Here is a 13,573-nt window from a genome sequence, read left to right on the forward strand (position 1 = left end):
TCTCCATCATAACAGACTAATGATCTGGTTCTCCTCTCCATCATAACAGACTAAACATCATCTGGTTCTCCTCTCCATCATAACAGACTAATGATCTGGTTCTCCTCTCCATCATAACAGACTAATGATCTGGTTCTCCTCTCCATCATAACAGACTAATGATCTGGTTCTCCTCTCCATCATAACAGACTAATGATCTGGTTCTCCTCTCCATCATAACAGACTAATGATCTGGTTCTCCTCTCCATCATAACAGACTAATGATCTGGTTTCTCTCCATCATAACAGACTAATCATCTGGTTCTCCTCTCCATCATAACAGACTAATGATCTGGTTCTCCTCTCCATCATAACAGACTAATGATCTGGTTCTCCTCTCCATCATAACTTATCATCATTATACATTTCTAAGAAAACTGGAAAACAAAAGACTGGAAAAATAACTGTTTATAAGAGCTTTATTACGTATTTATTTCTCTCCAAGTGATTCACACAAAAAATCTTGAGTATTTTACAGGTGTGACATGTAGTTCTCATGCTGTACACACGATGTCGTCTCAGTCCTAACGTAATCGTTCCAGGAAGTGAGAGAGAGATTTGTTTGAGATTTTTGTTGTTTCTCCTTAACCTATACCATATACAGGATATATATTAGCTATGTGGAATGTAAGCACATTACTGTCATCCATTGTTTCCTGGCCCTTCATTTTATTCCATCATCCAGTTGGTACATTTATAACAACTGTGTTTTGAGAACCTATCACTTAATTTCACAAGAAACGTTGATGCCCGTTCACCATTCAGGCAGGCGAGATGGTCTCCACCTTCACCTCCTTGTCCTTCACCTTGGAGGAGGAGGAGCCCCACTTGTTCCAGGCCTCGGGGAGGAAAGGGATCTTCTCCAGTCTAGAGAGGTAGATGATGGGCTGGATACTACTGCTGATGTTAACGAAGGCGTACCCCACCGGCTGCACCAGGCAGCGGAACGTATCCGGAGGGTAGTGGTCCTGGAAGGGGACATCTGAACACTCAACGCGTGCAACAAATATAACAGGATTGTATCTTTGTTCATCTGGCAACATCACAGAGGACAGTGCTACTGTAGGGTTGCAACGCTCTGGTGACTTTCCCAACATCACTGAGGACAGTGCTACTGTAGGGTTGGAACGCTCTGGTGACTTTCACAACATCACTGAGGACAGTGCTACTGTAGGGTTGGAACGCTCTGGTGACTTTCACAACATCACTGAGGACAGTGCTACTGTAGGGTTGGAACGCTCTGGTGACTTTCCCAACATCACTGAGGACAGTGCTACTGTAGGGTTGCAACGCTCTGGTGACTTTCCCAACATCACTGAGGACAGTGCTACTGTAGGGTTGCAACGCTCTGGTGACTTTCCCAACATCACAGAGGACAGTGCTACTGTAGGGTTGCAGCGCTCTGGTGACTTTCCCAACATCACTGAGGACAGTGCTACTGTAGGGTTGCAACGCTCTGGTGACTTTCCCAACATCACTGAGGACAGTGCTACTGTAGGGTTGCAACGCTCTGGTGACTTTCACAACATCACTGAGGACAGTGCTACTGTAGGGTTGGAACGCTCTGGTGACTTTCACAACATCACTGAGGACAGTGCTACTGTAGGGTTGCAACGCTCTGGTGACTTTCCCAACATCACTGAGGACAGTGCTACTGTAGGGTTGCAACGCTCTGGTGACTTTCACAACATCACAGAGGACAGTGCTACTGTAGGGTTGCAATGCTCTGGTGACTTTCCCAACATCACTGAGGACAGTGCTACTGTAGGGTTGCAACGCTCTGGTGACTTTCCCAACATCACAGAGGACAGTGCTACTGTAGGGTTGCAACGCTCTGGTGACTTTCCCAACATCACTGAGGACAGTGCTACTGTAGGGTTGCAATGCTCTGGTGACTTTCCCAACATCACAGAGGACAGTGCTACTGTAGGGTTGGAACGCTCTGGTGACTTTCCCAACATCACTGAGGACAGTGCTACTGTAGGGTTGCAATGCTCTGGTGACTTTCCCAACATCACTGAGGACAGTGCTACTGTAGGGTTGCAACGCTCTGGTGACTTTCACAACATCACAGAGGACAGTGCTACTGTAGGGTTGCAATGCTCTGGTGACTTTCACAACATCACAGAGGACAGTGCTACTGTAGGGTTGCAACGCTCTGGTGACTTTCACAACATCACAGAGGACAGTGCTACTGTAGGGTTGCAACGCTCTGGTGACTTTCACAACATCACAGAGGACAGTGCTACTGTAGGGTTGCAATGCTCTGGTGACTTTCCCAACATCACTGAGGACAGTGCTACTGTAGGGTTGCAACGCTCTGGTGACTTTCACAACATCACAGAGGACAGTGCTACTGTAGGGTTGGAACGCTCTGGTGACTTTCCCAACATCACTGAGGACAGTGCTACTGTAGGGTTGCAACGCTCTGGTGACTTTCCCAACATCACAGAGGACAGTGCTACTGTAGGGTTGCAACGCTCTGGTGACTTTCCCAACATCACTGAGGACAGTGCTACTGTAGGGTTGCAACGCTCTGGTGACTTTCCCAACATCACAGAGGACAGTGCTACTGTAGGGTTGCAACGCTCTGGTGACTTTCCCAACATCACAGAGGACAGTGCTACTGTAGGGTTGCAACGCTCTGGTGACTTTCCCAACATCACAGAGGACAGTGCTACTGTAGGGTTGCAATGCTCTGGTGACTTTCCCAACATCACAGAGGACAGTGCTACTGTAGGGTTGCAATGCTCTGGTGACTTTCCCAACATCACTGAGGACAGTGCTACTGTAGGGTTGGAACGCTCTGGTGACTTTCACAACATCACTGAGGACAGTGCTACTGTAGGGTTGGAACGCTCTGGTGACTTTCCCAACATCACAGAGGACAGTGCTACTGTAGGGTTGGAACGCTCTGGTGACTTTCCCAACATCACTGAGGACAGTGCTACTGTAGGGTTGCAACGCTCTGGTGACTTTCCCAACATCACAGAGGACAGTGCTACTGTAGGGTTGCAACGCTCTGGTGACTTTCACAACATCACTGAGGACAGTGCTACTGTAGGGTTGCAACGCTCTGGTGACTTTCCCAACATCACTGAGGACAGTGCTACTGTAGGGTTGCAATGCTCTGGTGACTTTCCCAACATCACTGAGGACAGTGCTACTGTAGGGTTGCAACGCTCTGGTGACTTTCCCAACATCACAGAGGACAGTGCTACTGTAGGGTTGCAACGCTCTGGTGACTTTCCCAACATCACTGAGGACAGTGCTACTGTAGGGTTGCAGCGCTCTGGTGACTTTCCCAACATCACTGAGGACAGTGCTACTGTAGGGTTGCAACGCTCTGGTGACTTTCACAACATCACTGAGGACAGTGCTACTGTAGGGTTGCAACGCTCTGGTGACTTTCCCAACATCACAGAGGACAGTGCTACTGTAGGGTTGGAACGCTCTGGTGACTTTCACAACATCACAGAGGACAGTGCTACTGTAGGGTTGCAACGCTCTGGTGACTTTCACAACATTCACAGGTTTTTCCAGAAATCCTTGTTGCGAGTATTCTGTGTTTCCTGTTAATTCCCTTCCTATTCTGGGAATCTTCCAACCAGGATTTCTAGCAAACGTGGGGATTTGGGGGGGAAAGTTACTGGAACTGTTCAGACCTGTAGACAAGCCATCTAGGAATGTGTCTTTATACATCAGGCAACGTCATTAAGGACAAGAAATATAATCACTAGAACGGGAGTCCTCATTCAAGTCAATGGGTCAATGAGTCAATGGGAGTCAAGTCAATGAGTCAATGAGTCAATGAGAGTCAAGTCAATGGGTCTGTGTGTTCAATGGGACTTTCACAACATCACTGAGGTCAATGTGAGTCAAAACAATGGGCCAATGAGACTGGGAGTTCAATGGGTCAATGGGAGTCAAGTCAATGGGTCAATGAGTCTGAGAGTCAAGTCAATGGGTCAATGTCAATCAAGTCAATGGGTCAATGAGTCAATGGGAGTCAACAATGGGTCAATGAGTCAATGGGAGTCAAGTCAATGGGTTAATGAGTCAATGGGAGTCAAGTCAATGGGTCAATGAGTCAATGAGAGTCAAGTCAATGGGTCTGTGATTCAATGGGAGTCAATGTGAGTCAAAACAATGGGTCAATGAGTCAATGAGTCAATGGGAGTCAAATCAATGGGTCAATGAGTCAATGAGAGTCAAGTCAATGGGTCTGTGATTCAATGGGAGTCAATGGGAGTCAAGTCAATGGGTCAAAGTCAATGGGTCAATGAGTCAATGAGAGTCAAGTCAATGGGTTAATGAGTCAATGGGAGTCAAGTCAATGGGTCTGTGATGATCAATGTGAGTCAAAACAATGGGTCAATGAGACAATGGGAGTCAAGTCAATGGGTTAATGAGTCAATGGGAGTCAAGTCAATGGGTCTGTGATGGTCAATGGGAGTCAAAACAATGGGTCAATGAGACAATGGGAGTCAAGTCAATGGGTTAATGAGTCAATGGGAGTCAAGTCAATGGGTTAATGAGTCAATGGGAGTCAAGTCAATGGGTCTGTGAGGGTCAATGTGAGTCAAAACAATGGGTCAATGAGACAATGGGAGTCAAGTCAATGGGTTAATGAGTCAATGGGAGTCAAGTCAATGGGTCTGTGATTCAATGGGAGTCAATGTGAGTCAAAACAATGAGTCAATGAGTCAATGGGAGTCAAGTCAATGGGTCTTCAATGAGGGAGTCAATGTGAGTCAAAACAATGGGTCTGTGATTCAATGGGAGTCAATGTGAGTCAAAACAATGGGTCAATGAGTCAATGGGAGTCAAGTCAATGGGTCAATGAGTCAATGAGAGTCAAGTCAATGGGTCTGTGATTCAATGGGAGTCAATGTGAGTCAAAACAATGAGTCAATGAGTCAATGGGAGTCAAGTCAATGGGTCTGTGATTCAATGGGAGTCAATGTGAGTCAAAACAATGAGTCAATGAGTCAATGGGAGTCAAGTCAATGGGTCAATGAGAGTCAAGTCAATGGGTCTGTGATTCAATGGGAGTCAATGGGAGTCAAGTCAATGGGTCAATGGGGAAGTCAATGGGTCTGTGATTCTATCTATTCTATTTCGATGGACAATACCCCCACCCAGGTCATCACCTCAAAAGGGAACAGAGCCACCGGAGGCAAGTAGTTGAACACGATGATGGACAGGACCGACATCACCATCTTGAAGGCTTTCTTCTTCATGGGGTGCATGTCGTCCTTCCCAGAGCCACTGGACCTCTTCAGGGCCACCAGGATGGCCCCGTTACACAACACCATCCAGCCAAACGTTGCCAGGATCGTCCCTGTGAAGACCTGAGGGTAGCAGAAGATTTATCAAAGAAATATGTAAATGCACCTTTTTGGCCGTGTTTTTATTTCGTGTTTTTTACCTTTAACTTTTTGTTTTAGTTGTTTTTATTAATTGATTTACGTTATTTATTTATTATGTTATACTGTGAAGTGTTACTGCTACTTTTGTCCAATATGTGCTATACAATGAAGTGGGATTGATTGATTAATCTATTGATTGAGTGATTGATTGATCTATGGATTGACCTTCTCGAAGTTGTGCAGGCCCCCGATGGTCTTGGCGGAGGCGTAGGTGAAGGTGAGCCCCAGGACCACCGCCGAGAGAGACACCCTGTACTTGGTGTCCTTCAGCTGGCCGTAGGATAGAGGGAAGAGGACAGCCACGAACCGATCCAAACAGATACAGGACAGGAACAGAGGACCGCTGGTGTCCTGGACGAGAAGAAAGTGGAGAAAAAGGAGGAGGAGGAGGAGGAGGAGGAGGAGGAGAATAGGAAGGAGGAGGAGGTGGAGGAGGAGGAGGAGAATAGGAAGGAGGACACGGAAGTGGAGGAAGAGGAAGAAGAGGAGGAGAATAGGAAGGAGGAGAACGAGGTGGAGGAGGAGGAGAATAGGAAGGAGGACAAGGAAGTGGAGGAAGAGGAAGAGGAGGAGGAGAATAGGAAGGAGGAGAAGGAGGTGGAGGAGGAGGAGAATAGGAAGGAGGACAAGGACGTGGAGGAGGAGGAGGAAGAAGAGGACGAGGAGGAGGTGGAGAAAAACAAGTTTACTTATTGTCAAATGTCACAGATGAGATGTTACGTACAAGATAGTGGCCCCCTATTCCCTATATAGTGCACTACATTTGACCAGAGCCCAACGAGCACTATGTAGGGAATTGAGTGTCATTTTGGATGTAACCTCTACAACATATGTTCTCTACATAATGTACTTCTTTTGACCAGGGCCCATATTGGTGTCCATGGGGGTGTCTATAGGGGTGTCTATAAGGGTGTCTATAGGGGTGTCTATAAGGGTGTCTATAAGGGTGTCTATAGGGGTGTCCATAGAGGTGTTTATAGGGGTGTCCATAGGGGTGTCTATAGGGGTGTCCATAGGGGTGTCTATAGGGGTGTCTATAGGGGTGTCTATAGGGGTGTCCAGGGGTGTCCATGGGGGTGTCTATAGGGTGTCCAGGGGGTGTCCAAGGGATGTCCATAGGGTGTCCATAGGGTTGTCTATAGGGGTGTGTATAGGGGTGTCTATAAGGGTGTCTATAGGGGTGTCCATAGAGGTGTTTATAGGGGTGTCCATAGGGGTGTCTATAGGGGTGTCCATGGGGTGTCCAAGGGGTGTCCATAAGGGTGTCCATAGGGGTGTCTATAGGGGTGTCTATAAGGGTGTCTATAGGGGTGTCCATGGGGTGTCCATAAGGGTGTCCATAGGGGTGTCTATAGGGGTGTCTATAAGGGTGTCTATAGGGGTGTCCATGGGGTGTCCATAGGGGTGTCTATAGGGTGTCCATAGGGGTGTCTATAGGGGTGTCCATAGGGGTGTCCATAGGGGTGTCTATAGGGGTGTCCATAGGGGTGTCCATAGGGGTGTCCATAGGGGTGTCCATAGGGGTGTCTATAGGGGTGTCCATAGGGGTGTCTATAGGGGTGTCCATAGGGGTGTCCATAGGGGTGTCTATAGGGGTGTCTATAGGGGTGTCCATAGGGGTGTCCATAGGGGTGTCCAGGGGTGTCCATAAGGGTGTCCTATAGGGGTGTCCATAGGGGTGTCTATAGGGGTGTCTATAGGGTGTCTATAGGGGTGTCCATAGGGGTGTCCATAGGGGTGTCTATAGGGGTGTCTATAAGGGTGTCTATAGGGGTGTCCATGGGGGTGTCTATAGGGGTGTCCATGGGATGTCCATAAGGGTGTCCATAGGGGTGTCTATAGGGGTGTCTATAGTGGTGTCTATAGGGGTGTCCATAAGGGTGTCCATAGGGGTGTCTATAAGGGTGTCTATAGGGGTGTCCATAGGGGTGTCTATAAGGGTGTATATAGGGTTGTCCATGGTGGTGTCTATAGGGGTGCCTATAGGGGTGTCCATGGGGTGTCCATAAGGGTGTCCATAGGGGTGTCTATAAGGGTGTCTATAGGGGTGTCCATAGGGGTGTCTATAAGGGTGTATATAGGGGTGTCCATGGGGGTGTCCATGGGGGTGTCTATAGGGGTGCCTATAGGGGTGTCCATGGGGTGTCCATGGGGGGTGTCCATAGGGGTGTCTATAGGGGTGTCCATAGGGTGTCTATAGTTGTGTCTATAGGGTGTTTCTATAGGGGTGTCTATAGGGTGTCTATAAGGGTGTCCATGGGGTGTCCATAAGGGTGTCCATAGGGGTGTCTATAGGGGTGTGCATAGGGGTGTCTATAGGGGTGTCCATAGGGGTGTCCATGGGGTGTCATAGGGGGTGTCCATGGGGTGTCCATAGGGGTGTCCATAGGGGTGTCTATAGGGGTGTCTATAATGGTGTCTATAGGGGTGTCTATAGGGGTGTCCATAGGGGTGTCCATAGGGGTGTCTATAAGGGGTGTCTATAAGGGTGTCTATAGGGGTGTCCATGGGGGTGTCTATAGGGTGTCCATGGGATGTCCATAAGGGTGTCCATAGGGGTGTCTATAGGGTGTCTATAGTGGTGTCTATAGGGGTGTCCATAGGGGTGTCCATAGGGGTGTCTATAAGGGTGTCTATAGGGGTGTCCATAGGGGTGTCTATAAGGGTGTATATAGGGTTGTCCATGGTGGTGTCTATAGGGGTGCCTATAGGGGTGTCCATGGGGTGTCCATAAGGGTGTCCATAGGGGTGTCTATAAGGGTGTCTATAGGGGTGTCCATAGGGGTGTCTATAGGGGTGTCCATGGGGGTGTCCATGGGGGTGTCCATAGGGGTGTCCATGGGGGTGTCTATAGGGGTGCCTATAGGGGTGTCCATGGGGTGTCCATAAGGGTGTCCATAGGGGTGTCCATAGGGGTGTCCATAGGGTGTCTATAGTTGTGTCTATAAGTGTTTCTATAGGGGTGTCTATAAGGGAGTCTATAAGGGTGTCCATGGGGTGTCCATAAGGGTGTCCATAGGGGTGTCCATAGGGGTGTCTATAGGGGTGTCTATAGGGGTGTCTATAGGGGTGTCCATAGGGGTGTCCATAGGGGTGTCCATAGGGGTGTCCATAGGGGTGTCTATAGGGGTGTCCATAGGGGTGTCTATAGGGGTGTCCATAGGGGTGTCTATAGGGGTGTCCATAGGGGTGTCCATAGGGTTGTCTATAGGGGTGTCTATAAGGGTGCCTATAGGGGTGTCCATAGGGGTGTCCATGGGGTGTCCATAAGGGTGTCCATGGGGTGTCCATAGGGGTGTCTATAGGGTGTCTATAATGGTGTCTATAGGGGTGTCCATAGGGGTGTCTATAGGGGTGTCCATGGGATGTCCATAAGGGTGTCCATAGGGGTGTCTATAGGGGTGTCTATAGTGGTGTCTATAGGGGTGTCCATGGGGTGTCCATAGGGGTGTCCATAGGGGTGTCTACAAGGGTGTATATAGGGTTGTCCATGGGGTGTCCATGGGGGTGTCTATAGGGGTGCCTATAGGGGTGTCCATGGGGTGTCCATAGGGGTGTCTATAGGGGTGTCCATAGGGGTGTCCATAGGGTGTCTATAGGGGTGTCCATAGGGGTGTCTATAGGGGTGTCCATAGGGGTGTCTATAGGGGTGTCCATAGGGGTGTCCATAGGGTTGTCTATAGGGGTGTCTATAAGGGTGCCTATAGGGGTGTCCATAGGGGTGTCCATAGGGGTGTCCATAAGGGTGTCCATAGGGGTGTCTATAGGGGTGTCTATAAGGGTGTCTATAGGGGTGTCTATAGGGGTGTCTATAGGGGTGTCCATGGGGATGTCCATAAGGGTGTCCATAGGGGTGTCTATAGGGGTGTCTATAGTGGTGTCTATAGGGGTGTCCATAAGGGTGTCCATAGGGGTGTCTATAAGGGTGTATATAGGGGTGTCCATAGGGGTGTCTATAAGGGTGTATATAGGGTTGTCCATGGGGGTGTCTATAGGGGTGCCTATAGGGGTGTCCATGGGGTGTCCATAAGGGTGTCCATAGGGGTGTCTATAAGGGTGTCTATAGGGGTGTCCATAGGGGTGTATATAGGGGTGTCCATGGGGGTGTCCATGGGGGTGTCTATAGGGGTGCCTATAGGGGTGTCCATGGGGTGTCCATAAGGGTGTCCATAGGGGTGTCTATAAGGGTGTCTATAGGGGTGTCCATAGGGGTGTCTATAAGGGTGTATATAGGGGTGTCCATGGGGGTGTCCATGGGGGTGTCCATAGGGGTGTCTATAGGGGTGCCTATAGGGGTGTCCATGGGGTGTCCATAAGGGTGTCCATAGGGGTGTCTATAGGGGTGTCCATAGTGGTGTCTATAGTTGTGTCTATAAGTGTTTCTATAGGGGTGTCTATAGGGGTGTCTGTAAGGGTGTCCATGGGGTGTCCATAAGGGTGTCCATAGGGGTGTCTATAAGGGTGTCCATAGGGGTGTCTATAGGGGTGTCCATAGGGGTGTCCATGGGGTGTTCATAGGGGTGTCCATAGGGGTGTCTATAAGGATGTCAATGGGGGTGTCTATAAGGATGTCAATGGGGTGTCCATAGGGGTGTCCATAGGGGTGTCTATAGGGGTGTCCATGGGGGTGTCTATAAGGATGTCAATGGGGGTGTCTATAAGGATGTCCATGGGGGTGTCTATAGGGTGTCCCAAAGGGGTGTCCAAAGGGGTGTCCATAAGGGTGTCCATAGGGTGTCTATAGGGGTGTCCATAGGGGTGTCCATAGGGGTGTCTATAGGGGTATCTATAGGGGTGTCCATAGTGGTGTCTATAGGGGTGTCCAAAGGGGTGTCCATAGGGGTGTCCATAGGGGTGTCCATAAGGGTGTCCATAAGGGTGTCCATAGGGGTGTCCATGGGGGTGTCCATAGGGGTGTCTATAGGGGTGTCTATAGGGGTGTCCATAGGGGTGTCTATAGGGTGTCCATGGGGGTGTCCATGGGGGTGTCCATAGGGGTGTCTATAGGGGTGTCCATAGGGGTGTCCATGGGGGTGTCCATGGGGTGTCTATAGGGGTGTCCATAGGGGTGTCCATGCTGGGGTGTCTATAGGGGTGTCTATAGGGTGTCCATAGGGGTGTCCAAGGGGTGTCCATAGGGGTGTCTATAGGGGTGTCCATAGGGGTGTCCCAGGGGTGTCCATAGGGGTGTCTATAGGGGTGTCCATAGGGGTGTCCATGGGGGTGTCCATAGGGGTGTCTATAGGGGTGTCCATAGGGGTGTCCATAAGGGTGTCCATAAGGGTGTCCATAGGGTGTCCATAGGGGTGTCCATAAGGGTGTATGGGGGTGTCCATAGGGGTGTCTATAGGGGTGTCTATAGGGGTGTCCATAGGGGTGTCCATAAGGGTGTCCATAAGGGTGTCCATAGGGGTGTCCATAGGGGTGTCCATAAGGGTGTCCATAGGGGTGTCTATAGGGGTGTCCATAGTGGTGTCTATAGTTGTGTCTATAAGTGTTTCTATAGGGGTGTCTATAGGGGTGTCTGTAAGGGTGTCCATGGGGTGTCCATAGGGTGTCCATAATGGGTGTCTATAGGGGTGTGCATAGGGTGTCTATAGGGGTGTCCATAGGGGTGTCCATGGGGTGTTAGGGGTGTCCCTGGGGTGTCTATAAGGATGTCAATGGGGGTGTCTATAAGGATGTCAATGGAGGTGTCCATAGGGGTGTCCATAGGGGTGTCTATAGGGGTGTCCATGGGGGTGTCTATAAGGATGTCAATGGGGGTGTCTATAAGGATGTCAATGGGGTGTCTATAGGAGTGTCCCACTGGGGTGTCCAAAGGGGTGTCCATAAGGGTGTCCATAGGGGTGTCTATAGGGGTGTCCATAGGGGTGTCCATAGGGGTGTCTATAGGGTGTCCAAAGGGTGTCCATAGGGGTGTCCAGGGGTGTCCATAGGGGTGTCCATAAGGGTGTCCATAGGGGTGTCCATGGGGGTGTCCAGGGGTGTCTGAAGGGGTGTCTATAGGGGTGTCCATAGGGGTGTCACAGGGGTGTCCATGGGGTGTCCATGGGGGTGTCCATCACAGGGTGTCTATAGGGTGTCCATAGGGGTGTCCATGGGGGTGTCCATAGGGGTGTCTATAGGGGTGTCCATAGGGGTGTCCATGGGGTGTCCATAGTGTCTATAGGGTGTCCATAGGGGTGTCCAGGGGTGTCCATAGGGGTGTCCATAGGGTGTCTATAGGGGTGTCCAGGGGTGTCCATAAGGGTGTCCATAAGGGTGTCCATAGGGGTGTCCATAGGGGTGTCCATAAGGGTGTCCAAAGGGGTGTCCATAGGGGTGTCTATAGGGGTGTCTATAGGGGTGTCCATAGGGGTGTCCATAAGGGTGTCCATAAGGGTGTCCATAGGGGTGTCCATGGGGTGTCCATAAGGGTGTCCATAAGGGTGTCCATAGGGGTGTCCATAGGGTTCTGGTCAAAAGTAGTATGCTATGTAACAGGGTACAATCTCAGACGCTGAAATTCCAGAATCCAGATACATTAAATTCTCCGTTATCCTATAGCCCTGCACCTTGACGCCGAAGGAGAACATGAGAGCGGACCAGACATCCTTGCTGTGCCAGTAGTAGATGTTCAGATAGCTGAAGGGGACCATGAAGCCAAAGTAAGCGTCCATGAAGGCCAGACAGCCCAGGAAGATGTCTGAGGAGGACGGCTCCTTACGGTTACGGACCAGAATCACCATGACTACCACAAGGCAAGACAACAATGTTATTAGCTAGTTTCGTAGTCCGTTAGAGACAGAAATGTTTCTCTGCTCCCGACACCCAAAATATAACACACTGGAAGGAGTATAGGGTCAGGGGTCAATACCCTGGAATTATGTAAATATAAGCACACTGGAAGGAGTATAGGGGGTAAATATAAGCACACTGGATGGAGTATAGGGTCAGGGGTCAATACCCTGGAATTGTGTAAATATAAGGTATAGGGTCAGGGGTCAATACCCTGGAATTATGTAAATATAAGCACACTGGAAGGAGTACAGGGAACCCTGGAGATATGTAAATATAAGCACACTGGAAGGGTATACCCTGGAATTATGTAAATATAAGCACACTGGAAGGAGTATAGGGTCAGGGTCACCTGGAATTATGGTGGAAGGAGTATAGGGTCAGGGGTCAATACCCTGGAATTATGTAAATATAAGCACACTGGAAGGAGTATAGGGTCAGGGGTCAATACCCTGTGATTATGTAAATATAAGCACACTGGAAGGAGTATAGGGTCAGGGGTCAATACCCTGGAGATATGTAAATATAAGCACACTGGAAGGAGTATAGGGTCAAGGGTCAATACCCTGGAAAGATACAATGGTACAAGATAGTTCCTGGGATTGGAATCAGCAACCTTACGGCTACTGCTCTTACCTCTGTAACCTCTGGGTTACCTACCTAAGATGTTAGCGGGGAGTCCCAGGAACACGTTGAAGGTCTGAACAGACAGGTCGAAGAGGATCCCTGACACATTCTCCTCGCACCCATGAAACACACTGAAGGGTTTGACCGTAGCGTTGGTCACGAGGTCAGTAACAGCACTGTGGAGAGCAGTGGGGAGGCTGGTGGTGTTGAGTGATGAATATAGAGTGAGAGGATCCTCCATGGTTTACTTTAAACACCGCAGAGGTCAGAGGTCAGATTTAACAAGACTGATGGAGATAAAAATTTTAAAAAGATTAATAAAAAGTGGGGGAAAAAAGCGATTCAAAGATAAACAGACTCTTATTAATGAATGTATTTATGAATTGATCTCGTATATACATAATACATTATTACTAAGGGTTAAATTGGACAGGTGGGCAACCATGGTCTGTCACTAATAGATATACAGTATGGCAGTTAGAAGGAAACCGTCATCAATAATCAACATAATGCATAAATTATCCAGCAAATGTCCGTAGTAAAATCTCATTTAGATGGTTTGCATATATGTTAATCTCCAAAGTCCTAGTTTAACCTTATAGTGGGGAACTGACCCACAACTAAGGAATTAAGCATCACTAAGTATGCTTCCATTTGCCAATGTTTTCATGTCAAATATATCTGTATATATATAG

At 49.0% G+C, this 13,573-nt stretch overlaps 1 protein-coding gene across 1 annotated transcript; it reads right to left on the minus strand.

The window, feature by feature from the left end:
- Positions 1-444: 444 nt before the first annotated feature.
- LOC127925663 (G-protein coupled receptor 183-like) lies at positions 445-13,160 on the minus strand. Its single transcript, XM_052510667.1, has 5 exons — positions 12,912-13,160; positions 12,029-12,204; positions 5,637-5,822; positions 5,193-5,393; positions 445-1,007 (listed from the first exon to the last, which is right to left on the minus strand). The coding sequence occupies exons 1-5, from the start codon at positions 13,117-13,119 to the stop codon at positions 801-803; spliced, it is 978 nt and encodes a 325-aa protein (XP_052366627.1). The 5' UTR covers positions 13,120-13,160; the 3' UTR covers positions 445-800.
- Between the last annotated feature and the right edge of the window lie 413 nt (positions 13,161-13,573).

Source organism: Oncorhynchus keta, unplaced genomic scaffold, assembly GCF_023373465.1.
Source record: "Oncorhynchus keta strain PuntledgeMale-10-30-2019 unplaced genomic scaffold, Oket_V2 Un_contig_605_pilon_pilon, whole genome shotgun sequence".
Taxonomy (NCBI): Eukaryota; Metazoa; Chordata; class Actinopteri; order Salmoniformes; family Salmonidae; genus Oncorhynchus; species Oncorhynchus keta.